This window comes from Anolis carolinensis, chromosome 5 (assembly GCF_035594765.1).
Source record: "Anolis carolinensis isolate JA03-04 chromosome 5, rAnoCar3.1.pri, whole genome shotgun sequence".
NCBI classification, from domain to species: Eukaryota; Metazoa; Chordata; class Lepidosauria; order Squamata; family Dactyloidae; genus Anolis; species Anolis carolinensis.
Genome location: NC_085845.1, coordinates 102883071 through 102905618, shown reverse-complemented (window position 1 = coordinate 102905618; position 22548 = coordinate 102883071). Strand labels below are relative to the sequence as shown.

The following is a 22548-nucleotide window of genomic DNA, read 5'->3' as shown; positions in this document are numbered from 1 at the left end:
AGCAAAAGAAGAGGAAGATACAAAAAATATGCAAGCACTATGTGTTGAAAAACCTTCATTATGGCAGATGCAAACTACAGTAGAGTCTCACTTATCCAAGCTAAACGGGCCGGCAGAAGCTTGGATAAGCGAATATCTTGGATAATAAGGAGGGATTAAGGAAAAGCCTATTAAACATCAAATTAGGTTATGATTTTACAAATTAAGCACCAAAGCTTCATGTTATACAACACATTTGACAGAAAAAGTAGTTCAATACGCAGTAATGTTATGTTATAATTACTGTATTTACGAATTTAGCACCAAAATATCACGATATATTGAAAACATTGACTACAAAAATGGCTTGGATTATCCAGAGGCTTGGATAAGCAAGGCTTGGATAAGTGAGACTCTACTGTTTTTACTGTAATTGATGTTTTTATTGGATAACTGTTTTATTGCTGTGTTTTGATATTTGATTGTTTTATCGGGCAAGGCCCCATGTAAGCCGCCCCGAGTCCCTTCGGGGAGATGGGGCGGGGTATAAAAATAAAGTTGTTGTTGTTATTATTATTATTATTATTATTATTATTATTACTGTACCCTTCTAGTCAAGTCAAGTCAACTCAATTTTATTTATATCCTGTCCCATCTCCCCTTGGGGACTCAGGGAAACTTACAACATCAATGGCAGCCATTTGATGACACACAAATAAAAATACAAATGCATAACAAATTAAATACAAATAATTAATACAAACAATTTATCATCACTAAATATACCATATATACTCGAGTATAAGACAAGTTTTTCTTTTAGGGCTGAAGCCAACCCCCCCCCCCCCCCCCCAGCTTACACTTGAGTGAGAGTCCTGGCCGGCTTATATTCGGGGTGGCTTATACTCAAGTATATAAGTAATCAGAGTTGGACAGTCTTATCTTAAATTACAGTTTTATGTAAATATTCAACAAGATGCCTCAATTAATGTAATTTTATTGGTATCTATTTTTATTTTTGAAATTTACCAGTAGCTGCCGCATTTCCCAGCCTCGGCTTATAGTCAAGTCAATAAGTTTTCCCAGGTTTTGTGGTAAAATTAGGTGCCTCAGCTTATATTCGGGTCGGCTTATATTTGAGTATATACGGTAATAAGAAATCAATAAAACACAATTTGCAGCAACATAAAAAGCAAGATTAAAAACCAGATTGATAGATTAAAACCATATCAGTCTTTAAAGCCCTGTAGATAAATCATTCATTGGGTGGAAGCCAGATATTCAGATGTCTGATTCTCCATAAACCTGAGCGTAAGTAAGTTTTCAATTATTGTTTAAAGCATGAGGGGTGATTTTAATCTCCTTCAAGAGAGTGTTCCAGAGGCGAGGGCAACTGCAGAAAAGCCCCCTTCCCTCTCTCATCCCTACCAGCCAGGTCTGGGACGGGACGGGACTGAGACAAGGGCCTTGTTTGATGAACGCAGCAACCAAGCAGGTTCATGAGGAGAGGCGGGTGGACAGGTAGTCTGGACCCGAACTGTTTAGGGCTTCTATTCACAGTGAAAGTCAACAGACATCTGCTAAAAATGCTTTATTACATAAATGAAATTAGATAGTGTGAGCTCCGATTTATGAGAATGCTTACTAAATTCACATCACTCATCTGTCAAGGCACTGTTTATAAGACACTTCCATTTATATTTTGTCAATCTCATCAAGGTAAAAAAAGCAAATACAAATACATACATATATGCATACATCACACATACCTGTATAATACTTGATGAGAATTCAGATCCTACATCAAGTGGATAATTTTCTATTAAATAGAATGCCACTGCACACATTACTAACACATGTTGCTGATTGTGGACGTTCACACAGCTGTTAAGAAAGGCAGAAATTAATTATCAATGGACTGGAATCCACTGTTAAAAGCAAATATTTTCTTCTCTAATCTGTATATATCAGGAATTCATATTAAGAACCAAGACCCAGAGGTCTTGACTGGAAGGCATTTTTCTAAAGTTTCTCTATAGCTTACGAATCAATGAAACTTTGCACTAAACTGATGCTTCAATGAATTTAACCAAGCATGTGCTTCTCTTTCAGTTCCATAGCTTCGAAATTCTGTTAAATGAATGCAACACAAGAGAGTATGGTGATACCTACTGTGCTATTCCCCTCAAATTGGAAAGAAGATATTCAGTAATGACTGGAATGAGCTGCTTTGCTGTTTCATCAAGGAGGTCACACTCAAGAATGTAAAGAATTCCATGGAGAGCGCCTATCCGACTTGGCATGTGAGTACTGCGTAGTGTTGAGTCTAGAAGACGGCTTACTGGCTCTGCTACAGCTTTATCCTAATTGATATAGAACACATCAGAAATATGGTAAATTAAATAATAACTTGGTGCATTTAACATAAAATGAAGTAAAATCCACAAGATTTCCAAGATATGATTAACTATGTGAAATTAAGAACATATTTCTCTCTGTGTGTGCGCCTTTCAGTTGCCTGTCCATATATGGTGAACCCCATGCATTTCACAGGGTTTTCTTAGGCAAGGAATTTTCAGAGGTCATTTCTTTCCTTTGAAATATAGCCTATTACATTTGATTTTGTCAGCGGCCTCTCATCCAAGCACTAATCAGGCCTGATCCTGCTTAGCTTTCAAGATCAGTTAGGATCTTTTCTGACAAGCTTTTTTACATTCAATATTAGTTGCTTTCCCCTTTAAGAAATGACAAAAGTAACCTCTGGTGTGTCATTTTATCAGCTAAATATCAGGTTCACCTTATACTGCATCTAGGAAAACATATACAGTAGAGTCTCGCTTATCCAACCTTCGCTTATCCAACAATCTGTATTATCCAACGCAGCCTGCCTTTTAGTAGTCAATGTTTTTGTAGTCAATGTTTTCAATACATTGTGATGTTTTGGTGTTAAATTCGTAAATACAGTAATCACAACATAACAGTACCATATATTGAACTGCTTTTTCTATCGATTTGTTGTAAAACATTATGTTTCGGTGCTTAATTTGTAAAATCATAATGTAATTTGATGTTTAATAGGCTTTTCTTTAATCCCTTCATATTATTCAACTTTTTTGCTTATCCAATGTTCTGCTAGCTCATTTATGTTGGATAAGTGAGAATCTACTTTAATTTTATTTTACACTAGCTGTGCCCGGCCACGCGTTGCTGTGGCAAAGTGTGGTGGTATGGGAAATAAAGTATTGAGGAATTGGAGGTAGTTAAGGTAAAGGGTAAAGGTTTTTTCCTGATATTAAGTCCAGTCGTGTGTGAGTGTGTGGGTTGGTGATCATGTGTATTTGTAAGTCGAAGAGGTGGCATTGTTTGTAGAGTCCTTGGAGGTCATGTGGGTGGTATGACTGTATGGAGCGCTGTTAGTTTTGTGTCAGAGGAGTACTGATATTTGGTAGTTTATTTGGATGATATTGGATGTAGTGATATTTGGATGTTTTGGAAGTGTTGGGTTGGGAGAAGGTGGGGTAATAGTGCGGGTTGACTCCGTTTTTCGAATTCAAACGTGCGACGTTTCATTGGAGAAGTTGAGTAGGTTAGCGGTTGAAGACGCTGCGTCATTAGGGGATATTATTTCCTAAAGGTTGCGAATATACAATATTTGTGATTATTGTGTGTTTTTGTCTGTTGGAGGTAAGTATGAATGGTGTTTTAGAGATGTTGTAGGTGTTGTGAATGGGTATAGAGTACGTTATCATCGGTATATTAGAGTTGTATAAGAGATGTAGGTGTTGTGAATGGGGATAGAGTACGTTATCATCGGTATATTAGAGCTGTATAAGAGATGTTGGTGTTGTGAATGGGTATAGAGTACGTTATCATCGGTATATTAGAGTTGTATAAGAGATGTAGGTGTTGTGAATGGGGATAGAGTACGTTATCATCGGTATATTAGAGCTGTATAAGAGATGTTGGTGTTGTGAATGGGTATAGAGTACGTTATCATTGGTATATTAGAGTTGTATAAGAGATGTTGTAGGTGTTGTGAATGGGGATAGAGTACGTTATCATCGGTATATTAGAGTTGTATAAGAGATGTAGGTGTTGTGAATGGGGATAGAGTACGTTATCATCGGTATATTAGAGCTGTATAAGAGATGTTGTAGGTGTTGTGAATGGGGATAGAGTACGTTATCATCGGTATATTAGAACTGTAGAAGAGATGTTGGTGTTGTGAATGGGTATAGAGTACGTTATCATCGGTATATTAGAACTGTATAAGAGATGTTGGTGTTGTGAATGGGTATAGAGTACGTTATCATCGGTATATTAGAGTTGTATAAGAAATGTTGGTGTTTTGAATGGGGATAGAGTACGTTATCATAGGGATATTGCAGTTGTGCAAGTGATGTAGGTTTTTTTGTGAATGGGTATAGAGTACGTTATCATCGGGATTTGTAGTTGTATAAGAGATGTTGTAGGTTTTCTGAATGGGTATAGAGTACGTTATCATCGGTATATTAGAAATGTTAGGATTGTATGATGATGTTGTTGTTGTTGTTGTTGTTGTTGTTATTATTATTATTATTATTATTATTATTGAGAGGCTGGGTGGCCATCTGTTGGGAGTGCTTGGATTGTGTCCTGCATGGCAGATGGTGGGAGGTGTTAGCTGGCCGTGATTGTTTAGTGTCTGGCATTCCTGTGTTTGAAGAGTGTTGTTTTTTATTTGGTGTTGTGATTTTAAGCTTACTATAATATTAGGAGTCAGATTGTGTTGATTGTCATGGTTGATAGCATATATTTAAAATATTGAGTGTTAAAATGGGTTGGATATTGTAGAAGGGAGAGTATATGGAGAGAAATAACTTGGATGATGGGCGGGCGCTAGGACCCAGGGGACAGCTTTTTCCCTTTGCCTGCCTTCCCTGTTGCCGGCGGCCATTATAGTTTCTGTTTCCCTCCCGGGCATGGCTACCAATGGGGCTTTGTGGGTTCTCTCCATGTGGAGCTGCGTGAAGTGAGTTTGTGTTGTTTCAACCTTAAGGCGTGGATGATGGGTTGTGTTCTCAAATTTCGAGGTTGGGGGCCCTTTACTTTTGTTGTTTTGCTCGGTGCTCGAATTCCATCACTCTTTTATATATATAGATTGTGCTGAGATCAAGATGAAGACAAAAAGCAAGAATGTTAAAAAATATATATTGCAAAGGCTTTCCAACTAATTGTTCCATATATTTGTGCAGAGATGGGGAAGAGATGTATGTACCCTACAATGGTTTTCAGTTTAGTCCTCTTAGACCCTCAGAGTTAGCAAAAGAGTTGCACTTGGGAATTGTGATCAAGAAAAGACTTATTACAAAATCGACAGTTTACCATTCCGAGAACAGCAGCTGCTTTGCATATAGCTGGGACCAAATATTGAACAAGAATCTCATCTTCTGAAGGGTGTATTTTCCGTAGCTCTGTTAATGTTGTGTACATCATATCAAACTGATTCCTTTCAGTAAACAAGTCAGATACAGCTAAAAGCTGCAAGCAGAAAAGCACAATGGATTGTTTACACAATAACCATTTTAAAATAGTAATTGCAATTCAGTAGATGTAATATGCTGAAGCATAGCTTAATCAGAAGAAAACATAAAAAAGAAAACATTATAAATATTTAATTTTGTGTAATGAAATGCTATACATTTTACGAGAAATAAAAAAGGCACCCCAAACAGAGAAAATAGACTGAGGAACAAGAAACAGTTTCGATGTCATGCTTCCTAGAAGAGGGAAGATTAATGCAGAATTCGGGGAGATAGGGTGGGGTACAAACAAAGTATTGTTATTATTATTATTGTTGTTGTTGTTATTGAAGTTTGACATCACTTTAACTGTCATGGTTCAGTGGCAGAGAAGGCTAAAGGCATTGCAAAACTACAACTTCCACAATTCTACAGTGTAGATCAGGCATGGGCAAACTTTGGTCCTCCAGGTGTTTTGGACTTCAACTCCTACAGTTCCTAACAGCCTACCGGCTAATGAAGTCCAAAACACTGGGAGGGACGAAGTTTGCCCATCCCTGGTGTAGAAGCACCCTAAAACAAGATACTTAAACTCAACGTCTGTTCTAAATATACTCCTACAAGGACTTAAACTCAAATGTATATTACTGTATTGGCAGAAATTGATCCACAAATTTGGTGCCAGTTTAAAAGAAGTGTATTCCTTTTTCTGACATATGATTGTCCCTGAAAGGATGGCGGTAGTTACTCCATTATGGCAACTGCTATGAGAAAACCTCATAGTCTAGAGCAGTGGTTCTCAGCCTGTGGGTCCCCAGATGTTTTGGCATTCAACTCTCAGAAATCCTAACAACTGGTAAACTGGCTGTGATTTCTGGGAGTTATAGGCCAAAAAACCTGGGGATTCACAGGGTGAGAACCCCTAGTCTAGTGGTTCATCATTTATGACTTCAGAGCAAATGGACAAGAAGTTTACTTGAGAAAAATTATACTTTGATATCTCCCGGAAAGTAGCAGACAGCAATGAAATGACCAAAGTATTGACATCTCCGGGCCATCCTCTGTTCGGATATCAGCCAGCATGCCAATGACTAAAATCAAGAAACAGCTTCCTAAAATCTACAGATACTCGCAGGAACACCTCAGCAAGCAAGAGTCCAAAAGTAGCAGGTTAAAACCCGGAACCTCAATCAGTGGCCTAGACCAGATGAGAAACTCCCTCCCACCTACTACAATGCAGTCTGAGACCTGCCACATGCGCAATGGAGGACCTTCTTACAGCAACACCAGAGGCACTACGAGTGGCCAGCTTTTAGTCAAAGGAAATTTAGCATAATACCAAGTTTTTAACTTTGTTTGTGGTTTTTAAAATACATTATAGCTGTATTCTCAATTTGCTTCTGACACAATAAATAAATAAATAAAATACTTCCGTTTAGTGCAAGCTAAAAATCATTTATGATATTGAAAACAAAAAAACTTACAGATCGGACAACTTCACTGATCAGAACAATTGGAGTTCTCTTGTTTGGATTTGATGGCAAAATCCACTGGCTGTACAACTCCAGTAAGAATTGAGAACAGGAATGTATGTCAACACCAGCACGATGTTTTCTGTAACCAAACACAACGTTAATACATCAATACATTATAGGATTTTTTAAGCATAATTCAAGGGGATCCATTGAGAAGCATATGATCACATGTGAATCTGTGACCCCTGCTCTTGTTGAACTTTACCTAACCATAGAACCAGAGCATCAGTGACACCAATGAGCAATGAGGCTGCAAAGCATAAAGATCCTAAAGCTTAGCAAGCATAATTTCTACACACTTCTTTGAAGTCCACATCGCTGCATTTTTACTTTTGCTGCTTCCTCCAGTTTCCCAGCTAATGACTGATGTCTGAGTCAAACATTGGGAAACATCGAGAACTCAGAAGATGAGGAGCATTATCTATCTGTAAGATCTTCAGATTCACTCTCTTACTTGTTCCATTTCCTAGAGTGATTCCTTCTCTCTATTGATTTATGCAACTTCGTTCATTGTAGTGTGAAGGTGAGGTGAATTAGAAATCCTTGGAACCAGAACGTATCAAGAGAACAAACATAGCCAATTTCTTTAGAGCACATATGGTTAACTCAAGGCCCATAGGCCAAATCTGGCCCACATCATTTTCTGTTGCCCTCCAGATGCTGGACTTTTCTTCTTTATTCGTTCAGTCGTTTCCAACTCTTCGTGACCTCATGGACCAGTCCACGCCAGAGCTCCCTGTCGACCGCCCCCGCCCCCAGTTCTTTCAAAGTCAAGCCAGTCACTTCAAGGATACCATCCATCCATCTTGCCCTTGGTAGGCCTCTCTTCCTTTTTCCTTCCTTTTTTCCCCAGAATCACGATCTTTTCCAAGCTTTCCTGTCTTCTCATGATGTGGCCAAAATACTTCCTCTTTACCTCTAATGTCCTTCCCTCCAGTGAGCAGCCGGGCGTTATTTCCTGGGATATGGACTGGTTGGATCTTCTTGCGACCCAAGGCACTCTCAGGATTTTCCTCCAGCACCAAAGTTCAAAAGCATCTATGCTGGACTACAACTCTTGTACTTCTCCTCATTAGATATCATAACTAGAACTGATGGGTGTGATACAGTAACATCTTGAAGGCTGCAGTTTGTTTTGTTTAGTCAGGGAAGTGGAGTTTGAATTTAGATACAAGGGTTGTGGATATAATGTCTGGCATTAAAATGTCCTCTAACCTTTCCCCAACCTCACAGCCACAAATGGGTTGCAATTTTCACAATCCCGTCTGCAAAAGTGATGGGAGTTGTCATTCTATAACATGTGGGGACTTCAACTGGGGAAAAATTAAAGAGCAGCATCTACTACTATGTAAGAGAAGTATAGTTGGCCCTCTGTATCCATGGATTCTCTGTCTGTGGAATCAATAGCCTTTTGAAGGCAACCATAGGGCTGACTGCGGCCCTCAATGAAAATGTGTTTGACAACCCTGCTTTAGAGACAGAATCTGTAGGTGTCACTTTAAGCTGGATTCTGCATTTCCCAGGAAATTATTTAATTTAGACAGATATTTTGGTGAGAAACACGTCTCTGCTCCTGTCAGGATAAATCACAGAGAAAAGGGTATGTTCTACTTCTAGTGAGAAATAGGGATTCCAATTTCTGTCTCAACTAAGAAACTATGTAACTAGGAAAGGTGGGATAGACAGTAAACTAACAAATATTACTAAATGATTATTTTTGATAAAATACCCGCCCCTGCACAATAGAAAAGCTAAAAACCTGGAATTGATGGGAGAGGATGGTGGTGAGGAAGGGACAGGCACATCACCCTCGTCGTCTTCATCTTCATCCCACTCTTCTTCTCGTAATGGAGTAATATTATTTCCAAGCCACACAGAGTGGATAGACACCTTGAATAGGAAAAAGAAAATTTAAATCATAACCAAAAGATCTACTTCTTAAATGCCCTTATATTTCAACACAGCAAAATCCTTAACTCTTAAAACATAGGTTGTTTTCTTAATAAATAAAAATCATAGAATCTTGACACCTGCATTATTGTAAGCAGTTTCTGCATAGTACTATTTCTTGTTATCTCATTCATCATGATCCATACATATATACAAAATATATATTCAGAGGTTGCTGGGTTGGCATCGCAGCAAAATAAAACAAAATCCATACATTGCTGCATGATCAACACGGATGCCTCCGAATAATAATAAGCATAAAAATGCTACAAGGTTGGAATTGTGTGACTTTCCAAGATGCTATTGGATTGCAATTTCCAGCAGCCCTGGCCGCCAAACTAGTAGTTCTAAATGCTGAGCTATAGTTTAACAAGGTCTGGGCAGCCTCATAACTCCCACACAAAGTATAGTATGGAATACTAACAGGGATTCTAACTGAGACAGTTGTCTGGCCAAGGTAATACCTACAAGGAATGAGAGAGAAGTGTGGTTCAAAAGTCTGGTGCTTACTATCTCGCGGTTCCCTAAAAGCCATTTGTGGATAACTAGAAGTGAAATGGGGATGCTTGCACTTATAAATCTTTTAATGTTAAGATGGGAACAGATATAAACCTCTATGTGTGAGAAAACACTTGCATAAGGGACAAAACATTTCCATGATTAATAATAATTGTAATAGCTTTAAATCTAAATATTGTTTCTTTTCCAGTAGCACACTGTTGGATATTTTGAATGAAAGTCAAAGATACGCAGTTAATGTAGGAATCTGAACAAACCTGTCCTAGTTTATATCCCATATTTCCTATTTCACGCTCTGTATTTATCTGCAATAGGAGTTTTTCATGGCTGATAAGGGCACCTAAAATAGAAAGGAAAAAGAAAAATGCTTTAAATAACACTTAAAGTAAGTCTGGGCATAAACATTTTTTGTAAATATAACTTTGACATTTTACTACTATATTTCCTTTCTCTTTTCACTAGAGCAGTGTTTCTCAAACTCTGCTCCTCCAGGTAATTTGGACTTTAGCTCCCAGAAATCCCAGGCAGCTTACCAGCTGTTAGGAATTGTGGGAGCCAAAGCACAAAACATCTGGAGGAGCAGAGTTTGAGAAACACTGTACTAGAGATGGTTCTGAACCAAAGAAATTGCTGACATTCCTGAGTTTAGCAACAGTCCCATTATATACTCCCTGTGAATCCTGCTTCTCAGCTGAGAGAAAAGTCATCTTTCTTAAGTTTTACCATAGATAATATGGAATCTTCAGCAAACTTGTGCAGAATTTTCCGCCACTGCATGATAATTTGTTTGGGATTGTTTAAGTTTGATTTTAATAACTGACATAACTGTTTTTATACGTTTTAATTATCTGTTTTAATGTAGATGTTTTACTAATTGCATGTTTTTTAAGGCGTTGAATTGTTGCCGATATGCGAGACCGCTCTGAGTCCCCCCTGGGGCTGAGAAGGGTGGGGTACAAATATGGCAAATAAATAAATAAATAAATAATCCTGCCATTGCAAGAAATTTCGTTATGCTTAAATTTGGGGTTTTCTTCAAATTCTACAGTAAGCCATTTTGGAAACTGCTCCAATATCATAGAAGAAAATGCAGAAATATCAAGCCTTCTGAAAACAATCATTGATCCATACCTGTAGAAGAAGGGGACAGAGATGGAACTGGATCCCATGCTTGATACAAATGATGCGTAGCAATGTTGTCTCTTTTGGATGCCATTTCTTGGATTTCTTGTTCTACAATTCCTCTGATGACACTTAATTTTCTCCCAAACCTGAGATGAGCAGAAATATTGATAAGGCACATATATCTATATCAAAATGCTACAAGAATTGTATTGATAGAAATAACTTAAATATCTATGATGTCACACAAATTTAAATGTGTATATTCATAAGACAGTATGCTTATCCCGGGTACAATGTCCTTGTTCTGGGGGATCCTTCTTCAGGTTGTGTATATTTATAATAGGTTGTTAACAGTCTTTTGATATATGGTTATAGTCTTCTTTAAACTGCCTTCTCGTAGGTGACTACGGTTTGTTGTGGATATACTGCTGTCTCTCCTAATCTTACACTTGCTTAGTCCTGCTTCATTGAGGGGCCGCTGTTAGCTCCAGCTCCTGCCAACCTAGCAGTTCGAAAAAATGCCAGTGTGAGTAGATCAATAGGTACCGCTCCGGCGTGAAGGTAACGATGCTCCATGCAGTCATGCCGGCCACATGACCTTGGAGGTGTCTACGGACAACGCTAGATCTTCGGCTTAGAAATGGAGATGAGCACCAACCCCCAGAGTCAGACATGACTGGACTTAACGTCAGGGGAAACCTTTACCTATTCTTTCACAAGCAAAAGTAATGCAAGTGTATTTTTATGGTGATATATTTTACATTTTGTTCTACTGGGCTTAGTCCCCATGTAAACCTCCCGAAGTCCCTTCGGGGAGATAGGGCGGAATGTTGTTGTTGTTGTTGTTATTATTATGTACAATGCCATTAACTGTCTCTTTTGTTCATTGATATTTTTTAAAAAAACCTCTTTTTAAATGCCACACAGAGAGATGCAGGAAGAGAAAAGTCTGAAATACCTGGTATCTAGAGCCTTTAAAGCTTTATTTCGTGGTTGCTGTTCCAAGCAGCTAATTGACGGATTGCCAGCAAATGGTATTGTCATTGCACTTAACACCAAGGATGTTATGGCTTGAACAGCTAGAACATTTATTTGTGTTCTTTCTGTGTCTTCCTGAAAAAAAATTAAAAGACAAAACCAAAGTTATCCATGTCATTTTATATTGAAAAAAATACAACATTAAGCTCCAAGCCCCCCTGCAGCTTCATGACTGGCTTGATAGAATTATGGACAGAGCTCTGACTTACAATTATAGAATCATAGAGTTTTAAGAGACTCACGGGCCATCCAGTCCAACCCCCTGCCAAGAAACAGGAAAATCACATTCAAAGCATCCCCAACAGATGGACATCCAGCCTCTGCTCCAAAGAAGGAGCCTCCACCACACTCCAAGGCAGAGTGTTCCACTGCTGAACAGCTCTCACAGTAAGGAAGTTCTTCCTAATGTTCAGGTAGAATCTCCTTTCCTGTAGTTTGAATCCATTGTTCCGTGTCCTAGTCTCTAGGGCAGCAGAAAACAAGCTTGCTCCCTCCTCCCTATGACTTCCCCTCACATATTTATACATGGCTATCATGTCTCCTCTCAGCCTTCTCCTCTCAGTACTTTGACTTTCAGTGCCTACAGGATCCTACTGATCTGCCATTGCTGACAGCTGTGCTGTAACACTAACAGAGAGAATAATGAGTAAAGCAAGGGTTCTCAAAAGACATCATAATTAATATTGAGGTTCTATAGCTGGAAACTGTGTTCAAAGTAAAGTCACATGTCAAGTAATTCAGATAAAATAAAATAATTCATTGAAATATATATATATTTTACCTCTTGCTGGTTTTCCTCTTGGTCCATTACAATTGGCTGGGTTACCAGAACGCCGAGAAGTGTAGCCCAAGTTTCTTCAAACTGCATGCGGTTTGTCCATCCTGAAAGCAGAAGCACACCACAAATAGTAGCTATTTTTAATAATCAAAATTCAGAGAGTAGATATCTTAGTCCATATTAGCTATACTTTAAAGAAAAACACTAGCAACATTTGCAAATTAAATATGTCCATCAAATGGAACTGGGCATTGTAGGGTGGTGGAGGAAAAGATAACGCTGTCATTAATTAGAACAAGAAATACATGTAATAGTTTAATGGTTGCTTTTGCTTGAGGAGAGGGAAAGTCATTTCTGTTCCTAGGTTTTTTAAACTATTTTTTAAAATGTGGGGATAGCTTAGTTATTCGTTTTAATAGATAGGGATGGGGAGTACAGGGGTGGGAATATTATGGGGTTATCTTCGTATCCAATTCTTTTTTTTTTTTGTTTCTTACTTTAGTGTTTGAGTTTGTTTTTCATATTTTTAATTTGCTGTAGGAATACAATAAATTTAATTTTAAAAAATTATTGCCTGAAGTGTATCCTTTATTGCCTGAAGTGTATCCATTTCAAATCTCAGATACCTCACAAAAGTGTCAAAAAATGAAATGAGGGGATTGATCTGTTTACAGAATGAAAGCCCCTATAGTTATGAAAGCCTGAATATCTCTCTTTCCCACTCACAGCATGGACTTTCTAAGAAGGATGTGAGTCTCTTCAATCCTCATTCTTTATTCTGTTTATTCTACTTTCCTGTTTCATAGACCGGGCTGTGGCGCAGGCTGGAAAGCAAGCCAGCTGCAACAAATCAACAAATCACTCTGAACAAGAGGTCATGAGTTCGAGGCCAGCCCGGTGCCTGCCTCTTGTCTCTGTCTCTGTTCTATGTCATGGCATTGAATGTTTTCCTTTAATGTGTGCAATGTGATCCGCCCTGAGTCCCCTTCGGGGTGAGAAGGGCGGAATATAAATGCTGTAAATAAATAAATAAATAAATAAATAAATAAAAGACAAAATGAAAACTTCTTTAACCCCAGTGCCCATTTTCTCCTCTCGTTTCTTCTCTCCATTCTGCTTTCACCACATGTACCCTGATTCGGTAGGTCACACACTTCAAAGGAAATAGTGAAGTTGGAGCTATTTGTATTTATTTATCTAAAAATATATTCTCCAGGTATCAAGTAAATTCCATTGAATCCCTTTGTAATCCTGGATTGCCCATACAGTGATGACCCCTATGAAAATTAAGCTTTTGCTCCCCATTTCAACATCTTCCGCCACATAAAGACCTGCCCAGGAGGAGTCAACAAAAGGCAAGGAATGTACCATCCACTGCTCCTATCTGCTTGCAAACTTACACCAAACACCAGCCCTGATTCAGTAGCTGCTGCCAACCAATCCCACCTATTTTAGCTGTAGAATTGGGGGAGCTGGTGGATAAAACCAAGAGTTCTGCAGGGCTCACTTCAGTTGTTGCTGAAGTGAGCTACATCAAAGGGGGTTAACCCCTTTGGGGGAGTTACTTTGGGGGCGCCATGAGGGCGATGGTTTGTCTTGATACTATTTTTCAGGAAAGATCACTAATCGTGCTTTCCTTTTGAGTTGTCTCCCTAAGATAGGGCCTGAAAATACTGTTCTTCAGTGGCTCTGGAGAACTGCTCTTAGAAGGTAGTACTGGGGGAGTTCCTGTTTGACTCCTTGGCATGGGCCTGTGAGTCTCTTACATTTCAGTTTTGGATGCTATGCTGGTCAACAAAAACATCTACATGGAACTGCGGAGAGAGGTTGTCCGGAGTTTTGGACTTAGGTGTCACCAGTATGTTGATGACACCCTGCTTTATTACTCTTTTCCACCTAGTTCCAAGGAAGCTGTTGATGTGCTAAATTGGTGCTTGGCAGCTATAATGGACTGGACAAGGGTAAAATAATTGAAGCTTAATCCAGACAAGACAGAAGAACTCCTGGTCAGATCTGGAAATAGGGATTCAGTTTGCATTAGATGGAGCCATAAGAGAGGATAGGGAGGAGGGAGCAGCAACAAATTATTAATTGGGGATGGCTACAAGAAGCACACAACTCCCTGTTGCAACAGCTTCCTTGGCTGCCAACTTGTTTCTGGACACAATTCAAAGTGTTGATTTTGACCTATAAACCCCTATACGCCTTAGGTCCAGGTTATTTGAAGGACTGTATCTCTCTTTATGGACCTACTAGAATACTATGATATCCGGAGAGAGCTTTCTCACTGTCCCACCACATTCTCAAGCTCATTTGGTGGGAATAAGGGAGAGGGACTTGTTCTGGAATGCCTTCCCTTGAGAGACCAGGATGGTCCTGCCTTTCGTAAAAATAAACATTCTTCTGTTATCAAGCATTGATACATTTACAAGGCTTGGACTTTTAAAGGTAGTGTGATTGTGATTTTAAGGTGGGTATGAAGTTTTCATACATTTTAATATTTTTAACTATTAATGGTTTTAATAACATAGATTGTTTAATTGTGTTTAAATTTTTGTATGTACAGTATATGTAGTTTAATTTAATGTATTTACATTGTTTTTAATTAGAATTGTTTTACATTTATTGTTAGGCAACTTGATTCTGAATATTGTGAGAAAGGCAGGATGAAAATAAATAAACAAATGAATAAAGCCATATTATATTTCCTTTCTTGTTCTCTTTCTCCCCCACCCTGCAATTCCCCAATCTGTTTTGCCTGGATGCTTTTTACAGTTATCTAAATCAAAGACAGGGAAATAACTACTGCTGAACAAAACAATAAATTACCCATGTAGTGCAACTATTCTTGCCCTTGTAATTACCTTTCAATGCAGCAGCATGCACCAGTACACTGCTTGCCCATAGAAAGGAAGAGTTCTTGGGAAGGTATGGCTTGTCAATATTGTTCTAATCCCCCAGTATTTTGGGAAACGACAGCCAAACTTTGTACTACGCAATTTAAAATAACACTAACCCATTTGTAAAAAAAAGTAATAAATACTAAGCTTCTCTTCATGTATTCAGCTAAACTCCATTATAGTTACTTACCTAAAGTGTTAATTCGATAAATAAACTCCTTGAATACTTCTTTCTCTTGAAGAAACTCTACAGGGATTTCTGGGAAAGTTGTGCCAAAATCACCTGTAGGCTTTGGAGACCAGCCCAGCTTCCAGACCTGTTAAAATATACAGGCATAGAGAAACATATGTGTTTTGCAGCTCAGAGACTGTATTTTCTGTTGCATTCCACCTTTACTCTTTTACAAAGAGAAAGGAAGGAACAGCAATGAGGCCACATTTGCATGAAAGAAATTTTTTGGCTTAATTGGTTTCATTCTGTTCAGCGAAAATGGATGGTCTGAGGATACAAACGAAAAGCCAACAAAAAGTCCATCCTGTGAGAAAGCAAGGAGGAATATAAACTAGATAGATCAATCTGACACAAATGACTTCTTGCAAACTGGCTCAGACATATTTGATGACTACATCTGTCAATACAAAGCCCATCACTAAATGAAGTGTAGTGACAAAATAAATTTCATTCTGCCATACTAACCAGATTTTGAGCTAGCTTCTTAAAATGAAGTAAGGGCCAGTTTTGTCATATGCTTTATCATTTCTACTACAATATCATTATATGTGGTAATTTTCCCAAAAGAGCTGAAATATCTTATTTTGCCTCCAAATGTTTTCTTTACAGTGAGATTAACTATTCAGGTATATTTTCAATGTTATATATCAAGTGTCAAGGACAGAACGCCACAAGATTCAAAGTAACAGAGTTTATTAGATTACAGAACTCAAAAATGCCCGTAAAACACAAGGGCCAGGCAGTTTTTGCCTTTAGGAGCAAAAAGGGGCAAAAGTAAATGTTCAAAAGATAAACCGGATTAAACCGGAGTTTAATCCGGGTAAAAACAAACTGCTTACTTCAGCCTGGGTATAAACGAAACGAAAGCCAAGGAACAAAAGATACAAAGAATGCAACTAATTGGCAGCAGATTCCTCTCTGCTGCCAACACTGTGCTTAGAGTAACTTGCGTCGCTCCCCCACACACACAGCAGACAGGATCTCCAACACGAGTAATTCAGCCAAGGATTGTAGCAGTTGAGTAGACCAGTTCCGTTCCGTAGATCAAAGCCAGAAGCAGACGTTTGTAGTTTTTCCAAGTCCAAGAAGGGGGGGGAAGACAAGCCGTGGTCAGTTCAGTCCGAGTTCTCAAAGCAGGAGATGGCGTCCGTCAAGAAGACGACGGAGGGTCAAGCTAATAAGAGTAAGCACAGGTTTGCACAAACAAATGCCCACACAATCCCTCCCGCCGTCTGACCCTGGATTCCAATCAACTTACGTCACAGCACAGGAAAGCACACAAGTCTTCAGGGAAGCGTCCCACACACACACGGATCCCAAGCGTTTGCCCAGATTACCTTGCCCAACGCAATTTGCAATTGCTCTCAAGCCCCATTTTATGCCAGTTACAAATCTTCATCACTGTCAGCTGTCCTCGTTAACCCGGGCGTTTCCTCATCACTTTCCTCGTCAGAGCTGGAACACCTCTGACTACGCCCAACAGCATCTCCAGCTGTGGATCCCGTCCCATCCCTCCAGCTAAACCATGGGTCTAATCCTGAAGGTCCCCATTCATCTTCTGTCCCATCATGGCCAGTGGCACCCACTTCCTCCCTTACCCGAGTCCAATCCATCTCATCCTCCTCTGAGCTAACCAGCCCCTCCTCCATTCTCTCCGTAAACCCTTCGAAAGACTCCTCGTCAGATGGTGCTGCAAATATGTCTCGCAGTCTTTTTCTCTCTCGCTCCTCGAGAGTATCTGACTCTCGAGGAGTCTTACGCCCACGTCTGTCAGTAACAGAGCCATGAGGCTCAATCATAACACTATCCCCTCTCACAAAGGCCTCCTCCCCCGATGGCGGAGAAGTGGCAGTGATACCCTCCGCTATAGCACCACGACGACTAGAGGTATCAAGTTTCAACAGCGAACGATGAAAGACTGGATGGACCTTTAAACTAGACGGTAAACGCAAACGAAACGCAACAGAAGAAATCTTTTTAACGATAGGAAAGGGACCCAAATACCGAGGCGCAAACTTTCCCCCAGCCTGTTTAATATGTTTGGAAGATAACCACACCAAATCCCCTTCTTCCAACTCCTCCCCGGCCTGCCTGTGGCGGTCAGCCTGAGTCTTCTGCGTTGCCTTAGCTTCCAACAGTAAGCGACGGGCAACATCATGCAATGCAGCCATTTCCGAAGAGCGGTACACAGGGTCCGAAGAGACCACATTGGTCGACGGCGCCACACCTCCCCGTGGGTGAAAACCATAAGTTAGCTCAAATGGCGTATGCTGACTAGACGTGTGCACCGCATTGTTGTAAGCAAATTCCGCCACCGGTAACCACTTTACCCAAGCCGTGGGTTGATCTAAACAAAAACAACGCAGATACTGCTCTAAGAGCCCATTAACCCGTTCCGACTGTCCATCCGTTTGCGGATGGAAAGCTGAAGACACGTTTAACTTAGTCCCCAAACACTCATGGAAGTGTTTCCAAAAGCGTGACACAAATTGCGGAGCCCTATCTGAAATAATCACCTCGGGTGCTCCGTGCAAACGATAGATGTGCTTTGTAAATAGTAAGGCCAACGTAGGGGCCGCCGGAATGGTTGAACAAGGAATAAAATGAGCCAGTTTACTAAATAAATCCACCACCACCCAAATACAAGTATAACCCCCAGACTTAGGCAAATCTGAAATAAAATCCATGGAAATGATTTGCCATGGCCTCTCCGGAACAGGTAAAGACGATAACAACCCTCTAGGGCGCCCAACAGGCGTCTTACTCTGCTGACAAACGGCGCAGCTGTCACAAAAGCGCAGAATGTCTTGCCGCATCTTTGGCCACCAGTAGCTCCTGGTGATAAGCTGTACGGTCTTGAACCTGCCAAAGTGCCCAGCCATGGGTTCGTCATGGTGGGCTCTAATCACCTCCAACCTGAGGGTCCCTACTGGTACGTAAACCTGCCCCCTACGCACCAATACCCCGTCTTGATCCTGGAGATGCGGCAGTATGGTACGGTTACCTGCAGAGAGCAGCATCAGTTGCTCCTGAGTCCACACATCATCCTTCTGAGCCTCAAGGATCTGGTCATGTAACCCAAGCTCATTATCTACAACACACAGAGAGGCAGTAGGCAAGATGGTCTGACATACTACCTGCTCATTGGTCTTAAATTCCGGCTTGCGGGATAAAGCATCGGCCCGCAAGTTTGCCTTCCCCTCCACGAACTGCACCTTGAAGTTAAACCTGGAGAAAAACAAAGCCCAGCGGATTTGACGCTGGTTTAACTTCTTTGCTGTTTGCAAGTGCTCTAAGTTCTTGTGATCAGATCTGACCACGATCTGGTGCCGTGCCCCTTCAAGCCAGTGCCGCCACACCTCAAACGCCACCTTAATCGCCAACAACTCCTTCTCCCATATGGTATAGTTCTGCTCGAAGGGTGTTAGTTGCCGCGAGTAAAATCCACAGGGACGCAAGGTCCCTGAGGAATCCTTCTGAGACAATACAGCCCCCAACGCGTAGCTAGAAGCGTCCGCTTCTACCACGAACGGTCTGTCAACATCAGGATGGGTTAGTATGTTGTCCGATTGAAAACTAGACTTTAGTTGTAGAAACGCCTCGTGAGCTTCCCGCCCCCACACAAATGGCTGTTTCTTGCGCAGAAGCTGCGTCAAAGGTACCGTGAGCTTTGCAAAATTCGGAATAAACTCCCGGTAGTAATTAGCGAAACCCAAGAACCTTTGTACATCCTTCTTAGTCTTCAGCTCCTGCCATGAGTTGACGGCGTCAACCTTATGTGGGTCCATTTTAAGTTCCCTACCTGACACTACATGACCTAGGAACTCCACTTCAGGCACATGAAAGACGCACTTGGAAGCCTTGGCGAAAAGCCCATTAGCCCGCAGTCGGTGCAGAACCTGCTTGACATGTTGACGATGTTCTTTCTCGTCCTTAGAAAAAATCAAGATATCATCCAAATAAATCACTAAAAATTGATCAATTAGGTCCCTGAACACATCGTTCATGAACCTCTGGAATACCGCAGGAGCATTACAAAGCCCAAAAGGCATGACTCGGAACTCGTGGCATCCGAAACACGTGTTAAATGCCGTCTTCCATTCATCCCCTTCCCGTATACGGATTAAGTTATAGGCCCCCCGCAGGTCAAGCTTGGTAAAGACCTTAGCCCCTTGCACCCTTGATAACAGTTCCGAGATTAAAGGGAGCGGGTACCTATCCCGAATGGTGTATTTGTTTAGGATCCGATAGTCACAGACCAGCCTAAGTTCCCCAGTCTTTTTGGCTACAAAGAATACTGGTGCCGCAGTTGGAGAACTAGATGGGCGAATAAACCCCTTGGCTAAATTTTCATCTAGAAACTCCCGCAAAGCTTGCCTTTCCGGTACAGTCAAGGCATACAGCCTCCCTGCTGGCAGTTTCGCACCTTCTGCCAACTTGATGGCGCAATCATATGGCCTGTGCGGTGGTAATTTGTCCGCTTCTCTTTTACAAAATACATCAGAGAACTCCCCATACTCAGCAGGCACTCCCTCCATATCAGAATGAGTAACATTTAGAGTGCAACAATCCTGCCTCTTTAAGATCACTTTACGTGTTGCCCAATCTACTTGTGGGTTTACTACAGCTAGCCAATCCATCCCCAGGATCACATCATATCTAGGCAAGCTCGTAATATCCCACACAAACGTTCCCGTTACTCCCTGCACCTCCCACGTTACTGCTGAGGTTTCATGGTTAACCACCCCAGTCTCCAGCAGTCTCCCATCTGCTCCTTCCACCCACACGTCGCATGCCTTGCGCACTCTAGGAATGCCATGCTTCTTAGCAAACTCAATATCTACATAGGAGACCGTAGCCCCTGAGTCCAGCAGTGCCAAAGTAGAAACAAGTTCCCTTCCCCCAACAGATAATGTAATGGGTACGAAAACATGCTTCCTCCCCTCAGTTGACTGCTTGAGGAGCCCTAGTGCGTTGGACTCACGTCGCACTAGGGCTGGCCTTTTCCCGAAAGCTGGGAAGATTTCACATTACAATTTTTGGCAAAATGCCCAGCATTCCCACAGTACAAACACAAGCCCAGCTGCCTCCTACGGCTCTTTTCCTCTGTAGACAGCTTTTTAAAGACCCCAAGCTCCATGGGCTCTTCCCCCATCACCACAGGTGCCCTGGTTACATGCATGGGTGGCGCACACATTGCTTTTGAGTGTTTACGAGCCTCGAACCTTGCGTCTAAACGCAGCACCTTAGCTACTAAGGCGTCCCAGCTTTCAGCCGGCTCCAAGCGTGCTAATTCATCCTGGAGCATATCACTTAACCCGGCAGTAAATAAAAGCATGAATGCATTTTCCCCCCAATCCAGCTGGTGGCGATACAGGTTAAACTTATTTAAGTAATCCAAAACAGTCCCCTTTCCCTGTTTCAACCGATACAGAGCCCACCCAGCGTTCTCCGTGCGGAGAGGATCCCCAAAAGTATCAGTTAACAACTTTTTGAAATTATTCAAATTGTCCTTGACTGGGTCATTTCCCAAAATTAAATTAGTGGCCCATTGTCCTGCGGGACCGGTCAACAAACTCAAAATAAAGGCCACCTTGCTAGTGTCTGTAGGAAAAGCATGAGCACTGAGCTGAGAAAAATAAAGCTCCACTTGTGCCAAAAAGGTTGGCAACTTGCACCTGGTTCCGTCAAAGCGTTCAGGAGTCAAAACATGTCCTTTCACAGCCTGAGCTGTTTGGCTAACGGTAAAAGCCGTTTGCAATTGGTCTACTTTGGCCCGTAACTCATCCATCGTCTTCCTGACGGGTTTATTGCTGCAATAAACTTTTTATGGGCGTTGGGCAATCTGTCAAGGACAGAACGCCACAAGATTCAAAGTAACAGAGTTTATTAGATTACAGAACTCAAAAATGCCCGTAAAACACAAGGGCCAGGCAGTTTTTGCCTTTAGGAGCAAAAAGGGGCAAAAGTAAATGTTCAAAAGATAAACCGGATTAAACCGGAGTTTAATCCGGGTAAAAACAAACTGCTTACTTCAGCCTGGGTATAAACGAAACGAAAGCCAAGGAACAAAAGATACAAAGAATGCAACTAATTGGCAGCAGATTCCTCTCTGCTGCCAACACTGTGCTTAGAGTAACTTGCGTCGCTCCCCCACACACACAGCAGACAGGATCTCCAACACGAGTAATTCAGCCAAGGATTGTAGCAGTTGAGTAGACCAGTTCCGTTCCGTAGATCAAAGCCAGAAGCAGACGTTTGTAGTTTTTCCAAGTCCAAGAAGGGGGGGGAAGACAAGCCGTGGTCAGTTCAGTCCGAGTTCTCAAAGCAGGAGATGGCGTCCGTCAAGAAGACGACGGAGGGTCAAGCTAATAAGAGTAAGCACAGGTTTGCACAAACAAATGCCCACACAATCCCTCCCGCCGTCTGACCCTGGATTCCAATCAACTTACGTCACAGCACAGGAAAGCACACAAGTCTTCAGGGAAGCGTCCCACACACACACGGATCCCAAGCGTTTGCCCAGATTACCTTGCCCAACGCAATTTGCAATTGCTCTCAAGCCCCATTTTATGCCAGTTACAAATCTTCATCACTGTCAGCTGTCCTCGTTAACCCGGGCGTTTCCTCATCACTTTCCTCGTCAGAGCTGGAACACCTCTGACTACGCCCAACAGCATCTCCAGCTGTGGATCCCGTCCCATCCCTCCAGCTAAACCATGGGTCTAATCCTGAAGGTCCCCATTCATCTTCTGTCCCATCATGGCCAGTGGCACCCACTTCCTCCCTTACCCGAGTCCAATCCATCTCATCCTCCTCTGAGCTAACCAGCCCCTCCTCCATTCTCTCCGTAAACCCTTCGAAAGACTCCTCGTCAGATGGTGCTGCAAATATGTCTCGCAGTCTTTTTCTCTCTCGCTCCTCGAGAGTATCTGACTCTCGAGGAGTCTTACGCCCACGTCTGTCAGTAACAGAGCCATGAGGCTCAATC

At 41.4% G+C, this 22548-nt stretch overlaps 1 protein-coding gene across 3 annotated transcripts in view; it reads right to left on the bottom strand.

The window, feature by feature from the left end:
• The window catches only part of htt (huntingtin), a 122611-nt gene that overhangs the window by 10201 nt on the left and 89862 nt on the right, over positions 1 to 22548 (bottom strand). For all 3 annotated transcript variants that reach the window (XM_062982049.1, XM_062982050.1, XM_062982051.1), the window contains 10 exons: positions 15516 to 15642; positions 12429 to 12529; positions 11568 to 11722; positions 10616 to 10755; positions 9742 to 9824; positions 8775 to 8905; positions 6965 to 7094; positions 5344 to 5499; positions 2152 to 2342; positions 1749 to 1863 (listed from right to left, as the gene is read on the bottom strand). In XM_062982049.1, the coding sequence (XP_062838119.1) occupies positions 1749 to 1863; positions 2152 to 2342; positions 5344 to 5499; positions 6965 to 7094; positions 8775 to 8905; positions 9742 to 9824; positions 10616 to 10755; positions 11568 to 11722; positions 12429 to 12529; positions 15516 to 15642 (1329 nt within the window). The remainder of the gene's footprint in view (positions 1 to 1748; positions 1864 to 2151; positions 2343 to 5343; positions 5500 to 6964; positions 7095 to 8774; positions 8906 to 9741; positions 9825 to 10615; positions 10756 to 11567; positions 11723 to 12428; positions 12530 to 15515; positions 15643 to 22548) is intronic.